Source organism: Capsicum annuum, chromosome 10 (assembly GCF_002878395.1).
Source record: "Capsicum annuum cultivar UCD-10X-F1 chromosome 10, UCD10Xv1.1, whole genome shotgun sequence".
Lineage (NCBI taxonomy): Eukaryota > Viridiplantae > Streptophyta > Magnoliopsida > Solanales > Solanaceae > Capsicum > Capsicum annuum.
In genome coordinates, this window is record NC_061120.1 from 220883166 (window position 1) to 220900949 (window position 17784).

The window sequence follows — 17784 nt, forward strand, 5'->3', positions numbered from 1 at the left end:
ATATCTATTTAAAAAAATAAACAATTCAATTATCATAAATATTAAAAAATATTTTAATAATTTAATTATTTTAGAACGAAGAAAGTATTTTTTTTTAAATTAAAAATTAAACCTGAAATCTCAGCATGCTCAAATCACTTCCTTGAATAAATTATTATATTTTCCTTTTTTTCTTTTTCCTTTATTCCTTTCCTTTCTTCTCTCTATCCAAACACAAACCAAAACAAGAAAAACATTAACACAAGGAAGCAACCTTTATGTCAATCCAATAACATCTACAAAATTCTTGCAAAAAATTTGCACCATAAAAGGTGAATAACCAAAGAGAAAAAAATCACAAAGTATAAAAAAATGGTGTTCAATAGTCCAATAATTGTTGGTGTAGCTAATGTATCAGCAGAATTATGTCAGTACATAGCATGTAATCCAGAAAGACTATCAAGTGATGAAGTGCTTTATCTTCTTTTTTGTTTTCCATGTCAACAACTTAGGAGATTTGCTCTTTGTTTATGGACTTTCTTTTGTTTCCCTTTACCAAATCCATATCTATCTTTACCATCTTTTTCATCATCATCAACTTCATCATCTTCTTTGGATTCTGATTCTGATTTGGATCTTGAAGATTTGCATCCACATCTCAATTAGTAGTTTTTAATTTTGTTGAAATAATAATAGTGGTATGTAATTTTGTTGGCCTTATTGTAATCTTGATGTTGAACTCCTTTGGTTATATGGAAAAATTTGGCTTTCAAGTTTTGTTTATTTTGATGGTCTGATTGTTGTGTTGTTGTAGTTCTTCATTGATTATATGGGAAGTGGGCCTTTAGGATGATTTTGGTATGTTTAATTGGTTAAAGATTTCATCTTTATGAAAGCCCACATACCAAGTTTCAATTTTTTTTTTTTGTTAATTTTGATGATTTGATTGTTATTGTATTGTAGTTCTTGGTTGGTTTATATGGGGAAAAGGTCTTTAGGCAGGTTTTGGTGGCTTTAATTGGTTAAAATTTTCATTTTTATGAATGCTCACATGCCAAGATTCAATTTTTTTGTTAATTTCCTTTAGGCTGATTTTGGTAGCTTTAGTTGGTTAAAGATTTGTTTTTTGGATCTTTTGTGAATGCCCACATGCCAAGTTTCAATTTATTTTTTGTTAATTTTGATGGTTTGATTGTTATTTTGTTGTAGTTCTTGGTTGGTTATATGGGGAAAAAGGCCTTTAGGTTGATTTTGGTAAGCTTTATTTGGTTAAAGATTTCATTTTTGGATCTTTTTGTGAATGCCCACATGCCAAGTTTCAATTGTTGTTCATCTGATAAGAGGGGTAGCGGGGTTGCTCGGATGGTAAACACCTTCTACCTCTAATGCCACGGCTGTAATCCAAGTCACAAAGGGAGCAAAAAGGGTAGGAGCTCGTAGGGAGGGGTTGGAAAAATTGTTCTTCTTCTCTTGGTCCTCAGATTCTGATTCAGCTCTTGAAGATTCACGCCCACATTCCAATTGATGCCTAATTTGTAGTCACAGTTATATGTTAGTTTCAGTATTTGACTATTTCCCCGCCGAGGAAAAGTCATGTAATTTTGATGGTCTGATTGTTAATTTTGTTGTAGTTCTTCATTGGTTATATGGGAAAAGGTCTTTAGGTTGATTTTGGTAGCTGTAATTGGTTAAAGATTTCATTTTTGGATGTTTTTGTGTTCAATTTATGTTCAGATTGATTTGGATCTTGAGCCTCTTTGTCAATGTTTGCTCAGCTGAGGGTCTTCCAGAAACACGCTCTACCCTCCCCAAACCCCATTTGTGGGAACATATTGGGTTTGTTATTGCTGTTTATTGATTTGGATCTTGAAGATTCTTCATTGGTTAGGCTGATATTGGTAGCTTTAATTGGTTAAAGATTTCATTTTTTGGATCTTTTTTTGCTAATATCCACATGCCATGTTTCAATTTTTGTTCATCTTCTTCTTCTTGGTCCTCTGAAGGGTAGCGTTGGAATAACTGGTAAAGTTGCTGCCATGTGACCAGGAGGTCACGGGTTCAAGCCTTGGAAACCGCCTCTGGCAGAAATGCAAGGTAAGGCTGCATACAATATACCCCTTGTGGTGGGGCTCTTCTCCGGACACTGCGCATAGCGGTAGCTTTAGTTCACCGGGCTGCCCTTCTTCTTCTTGGTCCTCGGATTCTGATTTGTATCTTGAAGATTCATACCTACTGCCAATTGATTCCTGATATGTATTTACAGTGGTTCCGATTTTGTCTATGTTCCTTATGCAGAAAAAATAATAATATGTAGTTTTGATGGTTTGATTTGTTAGTTTTGTCGTAGTTCTTCATTGATTATGTGGGGAAAAAAACCTTTAGGCTGACTTTGGCATCTCTAATTGTTTAAAGATTTAATCTTCACTTGCCAAGTTCCAATTTTTCATTTTCCGATCAAGAAATACTTTTGATAGTCTGATTGTTATCTGTTGTGTTTATACTTCCCTTGAACTGAGGGTCTATCTGAAACAACCTCTCTACCCCACAAGGTATGGTTAAGCGCTGTGTACAACACGCACTATCCTCCCCAGACCCCACTTGTCGGATTACAATGGGTTGATGTTGTTGATGTCTGATTGTTATTTTATTGTAGTTTAAGTTTTCCAGATTGAATACGATATCGTAGTTGGTTAAATATTCTATTTTCGGCTCTTTTTTTTGTCGGTTAAAGGGTTGGTTGGTGGATTTGAGGTTTGTGTTGTTGCTTGAGTTCTGGTTGTTAATCTTGTGGGCATATTTTTGGAAACAATATATTTGGTTGGATTACCTCGTTTTAACTGTGGATATTGGCTTAGCAATGGTGGATAAATTAGCTAATCATCTCTTTATGATCAGTTTTGAGCTATGTCACTCGGACTCTTAAAAAATGCCGATAGGTGCATGTCGGAGGACCCGGTCCTCCAAGAAGCAGTGCATGTTCGGAGGTTTCAACATTGGTGTGGTAAAATTCTAGGAGAGTCCGAGCAACATAGATTTTGAGTCGTCTGATGAAGGAATTATTCTTCATGTCAATTTTGTCATTTTCATGGACCACCGTGGTTGATAGTTACGTCTTGATATTATCAGTTCAAGTCGCAACTCAGGCAGATATTTGAGGTATCAAGGTAAACTTTCTTGGTTATCATATATTTTTATCTTGTTCATGAGGCTTTCTCCTAAAATTTTTTTTTTTCTGTGAACACTTTAATTGGGCACGGGAGCCTTGGAGTAACCGGTAAAAATGCTGCCCCGGGAGGTCACGGGTTCAAGTCTTGGAAACAGCCTCTGGCAGAAATGCAAGGTAAGGCTACGTACAATATACCCTTGTGGTGGGGCCCTTCCTGAATCCTGCGCACAGCGGGAGCTTTAGTGCACTGGGCTGCCCTTTTTTAACACCTTAATTGGACAGAGCATCCGAAGCTCGAGAATTATGGACATGTTCCTCTACCCGTCTTCACTTATATAACGTGCTTAGTTCACTTGGCTTATGGCACGAACTTGTGACTTAAGGCGCATGTCCCTCAGCCTTCGCCGATTGAGCTAACCCCGGGACACTTTGTAGTATGAAATTCCTAGTTGCTACTTGTACTTAATAGTTAGTTTCCTTAAGAAAGATCAAACTGATGATGGTTTACTTTGTAGACTTTAAGGTGCTATAGCTCTGTAAATCTGCTAATTTGCTCTACAATACTTTAAACCAGCACGATTGTCCATTCTCCATTGTTTTTCATATGTCAATTCTTGCTTCTTCTTGACTGCAGTCCTGAGATGGGCATAGTACCTAAATAGATATTCAAATTTGGCTTCAGCTGGCCGTAAACACTCCAACTTTGAGTATACACACTCGTCGTCTCATCTGTGTCAGTTAATTATTTTAGCTTACAAGATGATCACCATGTCAGCATCAGGTGTTCACAAGACACGCCGGGACGAGTTGGGAGTGTTTTAGTTGCTAGTTTAGACCAAGTTGAGGTGTCTAGGTATTCACTCTCAAAGTTGACAGTGCTTATTTGTCTGTCGAGGCCAAGTTTGGTTCTTTGTTTATTTGTTTAGATTATATGTTGTAAAACCATAGCTTTTAGGTGAAAAACTACAACAACAACATGCTCGGTGTACAACTTGAAAAAGTTGTGATTCGGTGATAAATAGTTCTTCATTCTTAATCTGCACCCTCAAGTTTGAGCCTGGATATGAAGTCGCCTTTACTAAAGGAGAACATCACTTCAATACAAAATTTTCTGGCGTGAATTTAGATTTAGTCGAGTCCTAATACTCTGATAATCAAACAACATGAAAAAAAAAAAGATCAAAGATTATCCCATTTATACAAATTCTAAAATTCTTAAATTTCAATGATACAAATTTTTTTTCTATATTATGTTATAGTACAATTATTAAATGTCGAGAAAAAAAAAATAGTATTCCAAATAACAAGTGATCCTCCCCCCACCATTCTCATCCACATAATCCACACAGCTCAATGCACCACTCCTCCAACCAATAACTCTTAATATTTTAATTCAAAAAATGTTTTCTTTTTTAAAAATTTACCCTCTAAAAATATCAAACTCATTTTTTTGTTTTGGGGTTGTTTGGGAGGGGGGTGGGGGGTGGGCTTACACTTTACCCTATATTTGATGTCTGCATTGGTGACTGATTTGATCAAGATTCAGATTCGTACTGAAAAGTTTCATATTAAGGTAACTTTCTAATAAGGACAATTCAATATATAAAGCTCAAATTCGAAATCTTCGATTATAGCTATAAATTTTAAATCTTTTTTTCTTATTTAAATTTTGTTTCAATGCGAATGCGTTCACGAGATGACAATCTCAATTTATGCATCATCTTTTACTTCTTGGGATTCAAAATATATTAATTTTGATCAACATTTTTGTTTTTTTAGCACAGAGACATTAGAAGAATTCAAAATTACAATACTTTTCGTATAACTTTTGAACTACTAAATCTAATCAATCTAGCTTTAAAACTTAAACAACATAACTCTCTCAAGTCTTTGAATAATTGGTAAAATCATCGATACGTGATTAAGAGGTCACAAATTTAAGCCGTGGAAACAACTCAATGCAGAAATATAAGATGAGGCTGTGGGCAATAAATTCTTGTAATTTGATCCTTTCTCGAGTCTCACTCATGGCGAAAATTTTAATGTGCATGATCGTCCTTTTTTAACTTTTGAAAAAACGAAAAGTATTACATAAATTATATACGATGATATAACAAATATAAAAATCTTTAAGAGAACCCCACAAATGAACCACAAAATCGTTGGCTACAGCCTGTATGACATCCCAAAGACAAACAGCCACCCTGTCAACTAAGTAACGGGCACCATCAAAAAAGCCTCTAAAAAAAATAATTGGGCAAAGTTATATATTCGATCCATCAGCTAAAAATAATTATATTTGTCAGTCAAATACATAAACAAAATATAATGGAGTATCAAGTATATGTTGGTGCAGTGGATGGAGCTGCTCCACCCTTAACCAGATGTCCGGATTAATTGAAGGGTTCAACCCTAGGTATGGAGAAAACTCTGTTGGGAGCGCTGCCACCTTAATGGGCCCTGCAATGCGCGATTCGAATTAGTTGGGGCTCCAATACGGACACCAAACATCGGATGAGAAATAAAAAAAAACGTATAAACTATGCAATCTTATTTGTATATTAAGGATTAGAATATAAAAATTATATATTTATCGACTATTATTTTAATGAGTAAACATACCATATAAATTTTTTGATTTTTGTAGGCATATCATGTGGTTGGACTAACGGGCACTTCGGGCAGCACTGCCCGTAATAATAAACATATCATTTTGTTCTATATAAACCTTAGTCCCACGTCCATAAATTCTTGCTATTTTCTTTCTTTCAACAATTTATTTGTAAATTGTGATATTTTTTTTCTCTCGAAAAAAATATTTCAATTTTTCCAAAAAATTTGCAACAATGGAGGCAATGAAGATGAATATTTTGTTGATGGTCGTGTTGGTAGCTATGTTCGAAATTCAGAACGCATATGCAGCGGATGAGCCTGCACCTGCACCTGCTCCGACCTCAGATGCCTCAGTATTCGTACCAACCGTTTTCGCTTCTCTTGTAGCTCTTGCATTTGAACTTCTCTTCTAGCTTGTGTGAACATCGACTAATGAAATATAGCTCTTTGTTTGGTCCAACTATATAAGTAGTTTTTTTGTTTGTTTGTTCGTTTATTTCAACTCAGTGTGTTTAGATCATTGAGATTAGAAGGACATTGAGGTTCATTTATTTGTACTATTATTTGTATCTCATTGTAATATTGTTACCTTGCACATATGTTATGGATATTATTATGTTATTATGAATATATATAGTTTTATGTGATTTTCTACGTGTTAGAGTTTGTGATTCGAATTTTTGTTGATTCGGTCATGAAAAAATTGCGGTGCGATCCATATTTGAGATCGATATGGACCTGTATGTTTTTGGACTTAGAGAGTTTTTTTGTATGCATGTATTATATAAGTGCGACTTAGAAAGTTGTTTTAATATGACGGTTCTCGTTGTTATTAGAACTTTGGCTCCTCCTTATATTCCTTTTCGATACAGTGAATTTCTCCACCACTGTCCGTGATTCTTTTTGTTAAAGATATCCACCGTGTGTGTTCATTTTGTTTTTATTTTGCTTATTCCTGTTTGATTGCACAGCACTACTCTTTTTTTCTCTACTTGTGGGGTGATTTTTTTTTTTTTTTGGGACAAATAAGAGTTGGGATGACTTATTTTACCCAAAATGAAATAAAACATTATGATTTAACATTTAAATTCTTCTCAAGGTTACTATATAACAACTACATTACATTACAAAAGAGGAAAAAATGATTCAACTTACATCATTGAAGTGACAAATTTGTGATAACAAATTTAAAATACAGAAAAATAAAACAAATAATTTGTGATAACAAATTTAAAATACATAAAAAATGGTTTTTCTATACAGTTCTTTTATACTTAAAATCTTTTTCAAAAAATAGAATTATTATTGGGAAGCAATTTGGATATTGCATTATTCTACACCTCACATTTTGTCGGTGAAATAGTTAGAAGCCTGTGGTGGGATTGCCTTTTGTTTTTGTTAGGGACTTTTTTTTTCAGAACAACAACAACAATAATAATAATAATAATAATAATAATAATAATGATGATGATGATGATGAAAGTGCAAGTTGAATGCTCTGATTCTGTCAAATTATAAAAATGTTTTCATAATATTGTTCCAAAAGAATTTATATATGATTTATGATACTAATTTTTCAAGAAGATGTATTTTGAATCAATCAAAATTCAAACATGAGAAAATTTTAAAAATTCATGCCTAACACACCGGTAGAATTAAGATAGAAGTGCGCAAGTACCTGATGTTGAAATCACCGTGTAAGTCGCCCTATATGCAAGTAAAAATACGTCATATTGGTGTTTGAAGTTTCATATGATTACACTTTAGCCTTTTTGCTAGAAGTTCAATTCAAGTATATTTGCGTGAAGTCAATGCACATATGACTAGTTTAATACTAATTTTTATCTAAACTTTAGATAAAAATGTTTGAACTTCAGTGTTAATAACTCCTAGAGATTTTTGTTTGAAATCACGCTTTGTCGAGCATTACTCTAGACACCACATGTTTAAACTTGTCCAAAGATGAATAGACGTGCAAAAGATTAAAAAAATGAATACATATTAAATAACAATGTTTTTTTCGCTAGAAGTTCAAACATTTTTGCGTGAAGTTCTTGCACATATGACTAAAGTTTAGTAATTTTTGTCTAAACTTTAGATAAAAATATTTGAACTTCAATCATTAATAACTCTGCGACACTTTTGTTTGAAATTACGCTTTGTCGAGCGTTACTCTAGACACCACCTGTTTAAACTTGTCCCGAGGTGAATAGACGTGCAAAAGATTCAAAAAATAAATACATATTGAATAACAATGCTTTTTCGCTAGAAGTTCAAATATTTTTGCGTAAAGTTCATGCACATATGACTAAAGTTTAATAATTTTTGTTATACTTTAGATAGAATTTGAACTTCAGCCACTAATAACTCCTAGACATTTTTGTTTAAAGTTACGGTTTGTCAAGCGTTACTCTAGACAACACATGTTTAAACTTATTCCGAGGTGAATAGACTTGCAAAAGATTCAAAAAAAATGAATACATGTTAAATAACGATATTCAAATAAGGTACCCGTGAATGTTTTATGCTTTGTCAAGTGTTACTATAGACACTACATGTTTAAACTTGTCTCAATGTGAATAGACGTGCAACAAATTCAAAAAAAATCAATACATGTTAAATAACTATATTCAAATAAGGTACCCTGTGAATGTTTTACGTTTTGTCAAGCTTTACTATAGACACCACATATTTAAACTTGTCCCGAGGCGAATAGACGTGCAAAAGATTCAAAAAAACAAATGAAATACATGTTAAATAACGATATCCAAATAAGGTATCCGTGAATGTTTTACTAAAATTGAATCTTTACATACCTTTGTTGGGCCCAAAATGCAGTCCATATAGGTATAAATAATATCATTGGGCCAGCCCATAAGACTAATGAATATTATTTGGGCCATTATTTGAGACAAACAAATTGAATATTTACTTTAGTCTTTATATATGAAACCCTAAACCTTCTCCATAAAATCACCATATATTATAACACCCATTATTCAGCAGCAGCAATATCAAACTATTTCACCTTTTTCTATGAAACCCTAAACCCTTTTTATTTTTTTGGGTTTTGTTCTGTGTTTTGCGAAAGCTTTAATGCATCAAACTGCAGTTTGATTGTTGTTTTGTTTTTACCAATTGCCTCTTTGAGTAGCCATATGAACAATTATTAGTTTCATATTTTGGCTTAGTTAGGAGGCACACACTAAATTCTTTTGATGCTTTCAATTTAAGGCCTTTTGAAAGAACTCTTTGCTGTTCTTCTTCTTCATCAATTGTCCTTTAAGCATCTTTTGTACACCCCCTTTAAATCTTCCCTATCTATGTGAATAGCGGTGTTAGTTTATTTTGCATACTGTACTAGTTTATATGCATTTATGTTTTGTGTTTGGTATTATGCTATCCTATCGGTCCTAAGCCGGGGTCTATCAGAAATAGCAGGTATAGTCTGCATACACTCTAACCTCTCCCCGGGAATACACCGGGTATGTTATTGTTGTAGTATTTTGTTTTTGTAAAAAGTAAAAGTAGTGTTTTTGATCAATTCTTGGAAAACTATGTATATGTACTAACCATTTTTTTTTTTTTTTGTATTTATTGCAACTCTAGTAAGTGACCTCCTCGTGTCCAGGAGGTCAAGGACGCAAATCATACATTAGACTCTTGTGGTCTGACCCTATGTGTAGTTAACTGTAATGAAAATGGTGTATATGGAATCCAAAATGGTATATGAATTGATTGATAGTAATTAAATATTTGCCTCAAGAATTCCCAAATGAATTATTGAAAAATTCATTAGGTTCAGACAGGGGCATATAGTAACATATAAAGAACCAAATCTCAAGATTTTGTTCTTTAATGAATTTAGTTTGAGGGGTTTGAATAATTTCTTTCCTCTCATCTGTTCCTTTTTTATAGGTTCTTTCAAACATTCAATTTATTTATTTATAATAATCAATCAAATTTATGAATTAATTGTGTGTTGCTTGTAGAGGCAGGTGATGATTTATTATTATTTGGACTGATCAAATTGTGATGTTCCAAATTCGAGCTTTTTAAAGCTGATGCCTCCAATTTTCCAAGTTACTTAGATTTGATTTGTTGTAAATGCAGATGTTTCGTTGTATGTGTGTGCTTACTAGGGGTGATAGAGTTAGGAATGAGATGTTTCGTTGGATGTGTGTGTTTACTAGGGTGATAGAGTTAGGAATGATATTCTTCGGGCATGTGATGCGGAGGGGCATGGATGCCTCAGTTCGTAGTTGTAAGAGGCTAGTTTTGCATGATTTCGGGCAGGGTAGGCGTAGGCAAAAGAAATACTGGAGAGAGGTGATTAGACGTGATAAGGAGCAGTTACATTAGGTTAGATGGCTAGTGGGTTGTATTCGGTAGTTAGGAGAGCTTTGAGGTAGTTGGGCTGGTAGTCTTAGGGTTATGTTCATGGGTTGGAGTTGCTAGTAGTAGGGTGGGGGGTGCCTGCGGTTTGTTAGTGTAGGGTATTCCTCCGTGGGTGTCTTATTTCTGTTATTCCATCTTATTTCATGGTTTATTACGAATTTGTTTACTATTCTTTGTATTGAGTTGGGGTCTATCGGTAACAACATTTTTACTTCTTTGGAGGTAGTGGTATGAATTGCGTACATTTTACCCTCTCTAGACCCCATTAGGTGGAAATAAAGATATTTATACTACTAAGAGAGTAGTAGTATGATGTGAAGCTAAGTAATATATATATTTGGAGGCAGATGATGATTTATTATTATTTTGGAACTGATTAAATTGTGATTTTCCAAATTCGAGCTTTTTAAAACTGATGCCTCCAATTTGTATTTCTAAGCCTCTATTGAACTATTTTAGTGTACTGAATTGAGCAGAATGTTATTTTTGAATATTAAGATGAAACTCATTCTTACTGCAAAGTTTTAATCTAATAATATCGCCATAATCTGTCTTTATTAAAACGAATATATCCCTGAACTCTGTCATACTTTGGGTATTCATATGCTTCTAATGTTAATGAAATATGCCTCCACATTAACGGTAGTGGCATATGTGTTTTCAAAGTATGATGGAGGGTATATACGTATGCATATGTGATATGTGTATTTAAAGAATGCCGGAGGGTATATATGTATTATTTATCATTGTTTGGGTATATTTCTTCCTTTTTAGTTTTTAATGCCAAATATTTGTTCCTGTTTCTGGTTCGACGAAGATGGTTCATCGATAGGGCGCTTTCGGTTCGACGGAGATGCAGATAAATAATGTTGATCATTGGTGGGTAGTGTTTTTTCAACGAAATTTGCTAAAAATTAAAACGTGAGGAGTTCAATTAAGTTGATAGTAGTAAGTGTTACTGTATTGTATGTATATCGTTGCATGAATGAGAGAAATGCGTTTGTTAGATTGACATGTCTTAGATTTAATTGGGATTGAATTTGGATTAATTATTTAAGATAAAAAAATTAAAATGAAAAAGTGAAAAATATACTTTCGAACCTGACAAATTGTATGTATATACCATTTGTCACATTTTAGGTATATATATACTTCTACCGTTAGTGTGAGCGGCATATACACACCATTTCATTAACGATATATGAATGAAAAATATGTACATACCATTTATCATGCTTTGGAGGTATATTTATTCTTTTTTCGTAATTAAAATATCTAACTAACCAAGGGCACAGACTTCACTAATTGGAGAATAGGAACTTTTAAGGAGAAGGATTAAATAGAAAAGAAAAGAAAAATTTAGTAAATTATTTGTTTTAATTAAGAGAAAAAGCTTGATGTTGGATCCAGAATTCAAGGAGATAAGGTGATTGATGATATCGCTCACCGTATTCAAGTTAAATAGAGCTTGTCTTTGTAGTATCGATTGACGATCATATCGCTCACTTTATTGGAGTGAAATAGAGGCTTGCCTTTAAATATACTTGATAAAAATGTAAGTGAAATAGAGGCTTGCCTTTAAATATACTTGATAAAAATGTATCGTCATGGCTTAAAAGTAAGTTATCATATGCATCGTGATTTTTATCAGCTACTCTCTCTATACAATTCTCTTGATTTAATAAAAGAAATAACTAAATTAAAACAAGGGAAAAGGATCAAATATACCCCTTAACTTTATGAAAAGGTCTAAATATACCCTTCGTTGCAAGTTTGGTCTAAATATGTCTTCGCTGTTAAAGTTTAGGAGCAAACATACCCCTAAATTTTGCAAAAAGGTCCAAATATACCCTCCGTTACAAGTTTGGCCTAAATATGTCATCGCTGATAAAGTTTAGGAGTAAATATACTCGTTAATTTTACGAAAAGATTCAAATATACCCTCCGTTACAACCCACAACCCGACCCACCAATTTGGACCAACCCATAACCCGACCCAAATTTTGTTTATCTAACTTTCAATCTTACAATGTTAGCGAAATATTTCATTAGTTCAATGACTCTTCAAATATTATATTAATGTTGCATTTTTCTTATTACCAATGTGTTCTACTTCAAATATTGTATTGATATTGCATTTTTCAAACTTTGGTTTGTTTTCATATTGTTTGGTTTTATCACGAAGGACTAATCTACTGAAATATTTCAAAATGTAACATTTAATAAGAAATATCAACACAATATTTGAAGCAGAACACATTGGTAATAAGAAAAATGCAACATTAACATAATATTTGAAAAGTTATTGAACTGATGAAATATTTTGATAATATTATAAGATTGAAATTTTGATAAACAAAATTTGAGTCTGGTTATGGGTTGGTCCAAATTGATGGGTAGGGTTATGAGTTGTAACGGAGGGTATATTTGGACCTTTTCTCAAAGTTAAGGAGTATATTTGCCCCTAAACTTTAACAGCGAGAGCATATTTGGGCTAATTTGTAATGGGGGGTCTATTTGGACATTTTAGCAAAGTTTAGGGGTATATTTGCTTTTATACTTTAATAATAGAGGGTATATTTGAACCTTTTTTGCAAAGTTAAGGGGTATATTTGACCCTTTTCACTTAAAACAAATATTTTTAAAAAAAGGATCAACTAAAATAAAATGGAGGGAGTATTTAATATTTGATTATGTGATGGTCAATTGAAATTGAATCAATCAATTCAAAATTACCAAATTTTTTTTGATACATATAGATATTTTTGCTCTGGGCTTTGAATTTAGATTGAAATGACAAGAAGTATAACATTTGAATTTTGGTACATATAGATATATGATTAAATATTTTATTCAAACTTAATAAGAGATTTAATCAAGCTAAAAGTTTATAGTCAAATAATTTAATTGGTAGGTCACAAGTCACTATTCAAATAAATATATCATTTATATAGTAGATAGATGGGTCGACTAATTCAACCAGTCCCTTTCATTACTTCTAGTCAATTTATAACAAAAATAAATATCTACCCAACTTGTTTAAAACATATTAATTTATAAGTTTATCCTTAACAGTAAGTCATCTTCTCAGTCCCCACTGGCCACTACTAGTAGCAACTTTTCTAATTTTATTATCAATTCTACTGGTACTTATGAGTTTTATTTTCCTTTTTAGTAATATTTAGTTACGTTCTACCGTCGTTACGTCAGAATAAAAGGTTCCACATTAGCTTTCACTAGGAGGGAGTAGCTTCTCTTTCCGTTCGCTCTTCTCAAAATGAGCGCTTTCACTAGGAGGGAGTAGCTTCTCTTTCCGTTCGCTCTTCTCAAAATGAGCGAATTGCATGTAGAGATTCGTAAGGACTTATAGTTTAGTCGGTTGAAATGTACTGCTCATAATGGTGATATTGTAGGTTCGAGCCCTACTAAGCCTACCACCCCCGTCTCTTCACCTGATACAAGGCAGTCGAAGTGCGTTCCCGTCACCCTGCAAATGTCAATGACGCGATGGGAACCGCACTACTGTCGCTGCCCTTCGGGCACGCCTCCTATGCTTATCACTCACCTATGCTCTTGCAGCATGCCACATTCGGGCAATACGGTGTAATACGAAAAGCAGCTGAGTCATAGCTCTTCGATCGCTATATTCTTGCAATAGTGAAGGCGTGGTTCATCCTTTAAGAGAGAGTAGATGCACGTCAGAATAAAAGGTTCCACATGAGCTCCAACTAGGAGGGAGTAGCTCCAGGTATAGATAGGGCGAAATCTGGCGCGTCATGCAAATACATAGGCCACTTCCCTTCTCTTTTGGATGAATGCAATCGTTTAGAAGACACTTTCCGATCTATGGTCCCTCGGAGCAAAGGGTTAGGCAGATAGTCGTGCGACGATTAAAGTACTTTTGGACTGTCAATGTATATAACTTAAGTTTCACGCTTAACCATTGCCAAAACTAGCAATATAGTTAGTATTTTCCAGAACTTGAACAAAACCTAAGTTGCTTGGACTCGTCAAAACTGTCTATGCGTGCCTGTCCGATCCTCCAAAGGTGCGGCAACATTTTTGAAGAGTCCGAGCAACTTAGAACAAAACCAAGTGCCAAAAACATACAAAAAACGCATAAAATTTAGAACAAAATCTTACATTCATGGAATAAAACTGCATTAATATGAACCGTCCACCAATTTCTTCATAACAAATAACCTTACTACAAGCTCTGCAGAATATTGGAATGTATATGTACAAGTACAACATACATATAATACAAATCCTATATCTCCAGATACCGTCATTGCTTCTTCTCCGAGAAAAGAAGTTCATGATGGAACAATTAAAGAGCATCATAGTAACCTCCAACTGTAATGTGTGCTCTTGTAACAGGAACTCCTCTCACTGATGAAATTGCTTCATTCAATCTGGTTGCATGGTGAACTACTTGTTTGATCCTCTGCATTAATCCCGCGAAAACATAAAAGAGTTTTCTTAGACCAAATCGAACAAACATTAGTGTTAGGGAAAAAAAGGTGAACGATAAGAGTGTTTAACTAGACCTGATTCTTTTTTTATGAATCGATCACGAAAAAAGATTTTCTTGCTTTTTGCAGGGGACAATGAGATTCTTTTATCCTGAAAGAAATTCGGATACAAGTTTCATGATAGTACGAAGAGGGAGCAGAATCGTATGTAGGAGTGGTTCTTCGGGAGTTGGGGTTAGGATGTGTGCGGGAACCAGGGGCAGAGCTAGCCTTTAGCTAGGGGGGTCATTCGAACCCCCTTTGAAGGAAAGATATACCATTTATACAAGATTAAAATTATTTTTTATGTATCTATAGTAGGTGTTGAACCCCTTAGGTGAAATCCTGGCTCTGCCTCTGGCGGGAACCACTTCCTAACCTTAATTCTGTCTTCAGAATCGGGGTCAGGAGGTGCGTAGGAACTACTTACCTTACCTAAATCTGTCTTCGGGATCAGGATCAGGGTTGTGAGTTGAAGAGGAGCCACTAAAAGGTTTAATTCGTATAATGGAAGAGGTCGTAGGTTCAAGTCCCAACACGCCTATTTGGGACTATGAGTGTCCGATCCTTACAGACTCACGGGAAAAGTACAACCTATAAATCCAGCGCGAGAAATGGAATGTCAAGAACTCTGCCTACTAAAAATGATGCTAAAGTGTGCAATTTTATCTAAAAGCTTAAACAGTTCGAGTCTCAACACGTCTATTTGGGACTATGAGTATCCGATCCTTATGGACTAACAGAAAAAGTACAACCTATATAAATCCAACATGATGTTAACGTGTGCTATCTTATCTAAAAGTTTAAACTGTTAGACAACATTCTACAAATTACTATGACTGTATCAAATCGTTTTTTTTTAGCAAGGTACAGAATATATCGTCAAATATTCAATATGATTCAACGCGATCTAGTTTTATTCAAGTAATTTTATATAAATCAACCAAGATAATGCTTTTTGAATTGAAAGCATGCCAAACCTTGTCATCAGTAAAGATTTGGAACCTAAGCTTCTGGTTCTGCTTATTTTTTTGGTGATTACCAATGAATATGATGCAAATAGTAGCAGCAGCGGCAATCCCAAAAGAACAAATAGCACCAATACCATTCAAACTCTTGTTCAACAAGTTCAATCCATGGCCGCCATTGCTATTTTCATCAATTTTCTTGATCACTATCTCTTTGTCAACCTCTTCTTTTTCCTCAAATACAAAAGGGTCAGCATCAACTTGTGACATAATGGTCTTGTTGTTGGACTTTGGTGAGTCCATTTTCATGTTCTCAAATTCATTTTCCTTCATTTTCTTGAAGAAAACTTGTGAGAATTGATCATGATGTTCCCCAAAGTTTGGTGGTTTAATCTCTAGAGGGACCTTAGTGATGACTTCTTTTGCAATAATGACATTTTCTTGATCATAATTTTCTCCAAAGTTTGGTGGTTTTATAACCTCTTGTTGATTATTTGGTTCTAATTGAACATGAAAAGGGACTATTTGATTAGGCACACTTGGAAGGTGCTTTGTAGTGTCAACAAATTGGGGTGATTTTTGAGATGGACAAATGAAATAATTCATGTTGAATTCATTCTTGGAATTATGAGAAGTATATTTTCTTGAAAATATCATTTTGCCATCATCATCATGGATTTGAAGGAATCCATCATCAGGAAGAATTTCCCAATCTTCAAGATCCATATTATTATTTTTTTTTTTTGGAAAAAAAGAAAGAATCTAATGGAGAAAAGGGCTACAAGAGTGGGATGATATATGCTTTGATGAATTATTGGCGTAATTAAAGAAAGGGTGGCTTTCATAAAGTGGAATTGTATGCAATAAGACACACACTGTGGTGTGGGAGGTGTCTTCTTACTCTTTAGGGAGTGAAGATTGAACTTTGCCTTGTTGGGATTGTGATAGACTTTCCCACCTTGTCTCATCATCTATCATCTGGACCGACTAATTCAGATTCACGATTTCACTAATAATATTAATAAAATAATACTTATTATTATTAATAATAATAATAATTGATAAAGTTGTTGTCATGTGATCAGAAGATCATGAATTCAAGTCTTGTAAATAAGCTTTGACATAAATATAAGATAAGACTACGTACATTACACCCTATGTTGGGACTCTTTCCCGAATCCTGCATATAGCGGGAGTTTTAATTGTTAAATTTTATATTGGCTATCATTCTATCACAATGCTTGGACCTATGACTTTTTTTTGGTGCTCTGACACTTATTACATTCGAAACAGATTAGATATAATTATATAAAAAATATATAAAAATAAATATAACTCATGAAAAAATAGTCAGTAAATCAAGAAAATAGTTGAATATTTTAATTTTTAAGCAGAACATTATAATTTTGAATATCAATATACATATTCAAACCTTCAAAATATTCACAATTCCTAAATCCTAAGTACACCACTGACTTGAGATCAGTAATATAATCAATGCTCATATCTCATATTTAAGAGAAATTAGTGTTTCCAATAATAAAATTATTTTTATTTTTTGAATTCAATTTCAAAATATTTAATTAGGGATAAAAGAATCTTATTCGTCTCAATCTGTTTTTGATAGAATAATGAAGTCATATAGGTGGAAGCTTATCAGCCAGACGTGTGACAAATTTAGTGATGGTCCAGAGGGACCCACTTAGAAAGAATCCCATTTTGTTTGTCTACTGGATATTATTTTGAATTATTAATTGAATTATATTTTTCTGTATATTGATTTGATTGCTTGAATTGTTTATTGTCACTTTGGAATTTGGATAAAAGAAAATTACTTCTCAAATTCCTCCTATTTTTGAGTTTAAAAAAGTCATAGCCAAAGAAAATCATTTCTAGTGTAACCCCCTCTCATGGAACTTTTTTGTATTTTTTCTTTTCAAATTAGCAAAATTTAAGAGATATTTTGTATATTTTTTTTATTTTAATTAAGAAATTAGAGAAAAGTATTGAAATAAGAAAAAAGAACAAGTGTAGGTTGCTTGTTGGAGTTCCCTTTGAATGAAGCATTGATCATGACATCTCCACGTGAAAGAAGTTTCTTTTTTCTATTTTTGTATTCAGTATTCATTTTAATTCGATTAATTTA

At 33.5% G+C, this 17784-nt stretch overlaps 2 protein-coding genes and 3 non-coding genes across 6 annotated transcripts; 4 read left to right on the plus strand and 1 right to left on the minus strand.

The window, feature by feature from the left end:
- The first annotated feature begins 5883 nt into the window (after positions 1 to 5883).
- Positions 5884 to 6412, plus strand: LOC107845188 (arabinogalactan protein 21). The gene has a single exon (XM_016689435.2). The coding sequence runs from the start codon at positions 5992 to 5994 to the stop codon at positions 6169 to 6171; it is 180 nt and encodes a 59-aa protein (XP_016544921.1). The 5' UTR covers positions 5884 to 5991; the 3' UTR covers positions 6172 to 6412.
- A 2526-nt stretch (positions 6413 to 8938) lies between these two features.
- LOC124888365 lies at positions 8939 to 9061 on the plus strand. Its single transcript, XR_007046491.1, has one exon. It is a non-coding gene; the product is annotated as a small nucleolar RNA U19 (small nucleolar RNA).
- A 689-nt stretch (positions 9062 to 9750) lies between these two features.
- On the plus strand, positions 9751 to 9829 carry LOC124888209. Its single transcript, XR_007046340.1, has one exon. It is a non-coding gene; the product is annotated as a small nucleolar RNA SNORD36 (small nucleolar RNA).
- A 668-nt stretch (positions 9830 to 10497) lies between these two features.
- On the plus strand, positions 10498 to 10578 carry LOC124888208. The gene has a single exon (XR_007046339.1). It is a non-coding gene; the product is annotated as a small nucleolar RNA SNORD36 (small nucleolar RNA).
- A 3703-nt stretch (positions 10579 to 14281) lies between these two features.
- Positions 14282 to 16618, minus strand: LOC107843988. 2 transcript variants are annotated; one of them, XM_016688441.2, is made up of 3 exons: positions 15651 to 16581; positions 14707 to 14782; positions 14282 to 14603 (listed from the first exon to the last, which is right to left on the minus strand). In XM_016688441.2, exons 1-3 carry the CDS (start codon positions 16362 to 16364, stop codon positions 14563 to 14565), a joined length of 831 nt encoding a protein of 276 aa, XP_016543927.1. In that variant the 5' UTR covers positions 16365 to 16581; the 3' UTR covers positions 14282 to 14562. The 2 variants fall into 2 exon arrangements, with proteins under 2 accessions (XP_016543927.1, XP_016543926.1); XM_016688440.2 differs by lacking the exon at positions 14707 to 14782 and having other exon boundaries at positions 15651 to 16618.
- Positions 16619 to 17784: the final 1166 nt, after the last annotated feature.

Coding starts and splice junctions, on each gene's coding strand:
- LOC107845188 (XM_016689435.2), top strand. CDS start 5,992: ATGGAGGCAATGAAGATGAATATTTTGTTGATGGTCGTGTTGGTAGCT.
- LOC107843988 (XM_016688440.2), bottom strand. CDS start 16,364: ATGGATCTTGAAGATTGGGAAATTCTTCCTGATGATGGATTCCTTCAA. Junction 14,604..15,650: donor AAATCTTTACTGATGACAAG/GTTTGGCATGCT, acceptor GGATTAATGCAG/AGGATCAAACAAGTAGTTCA.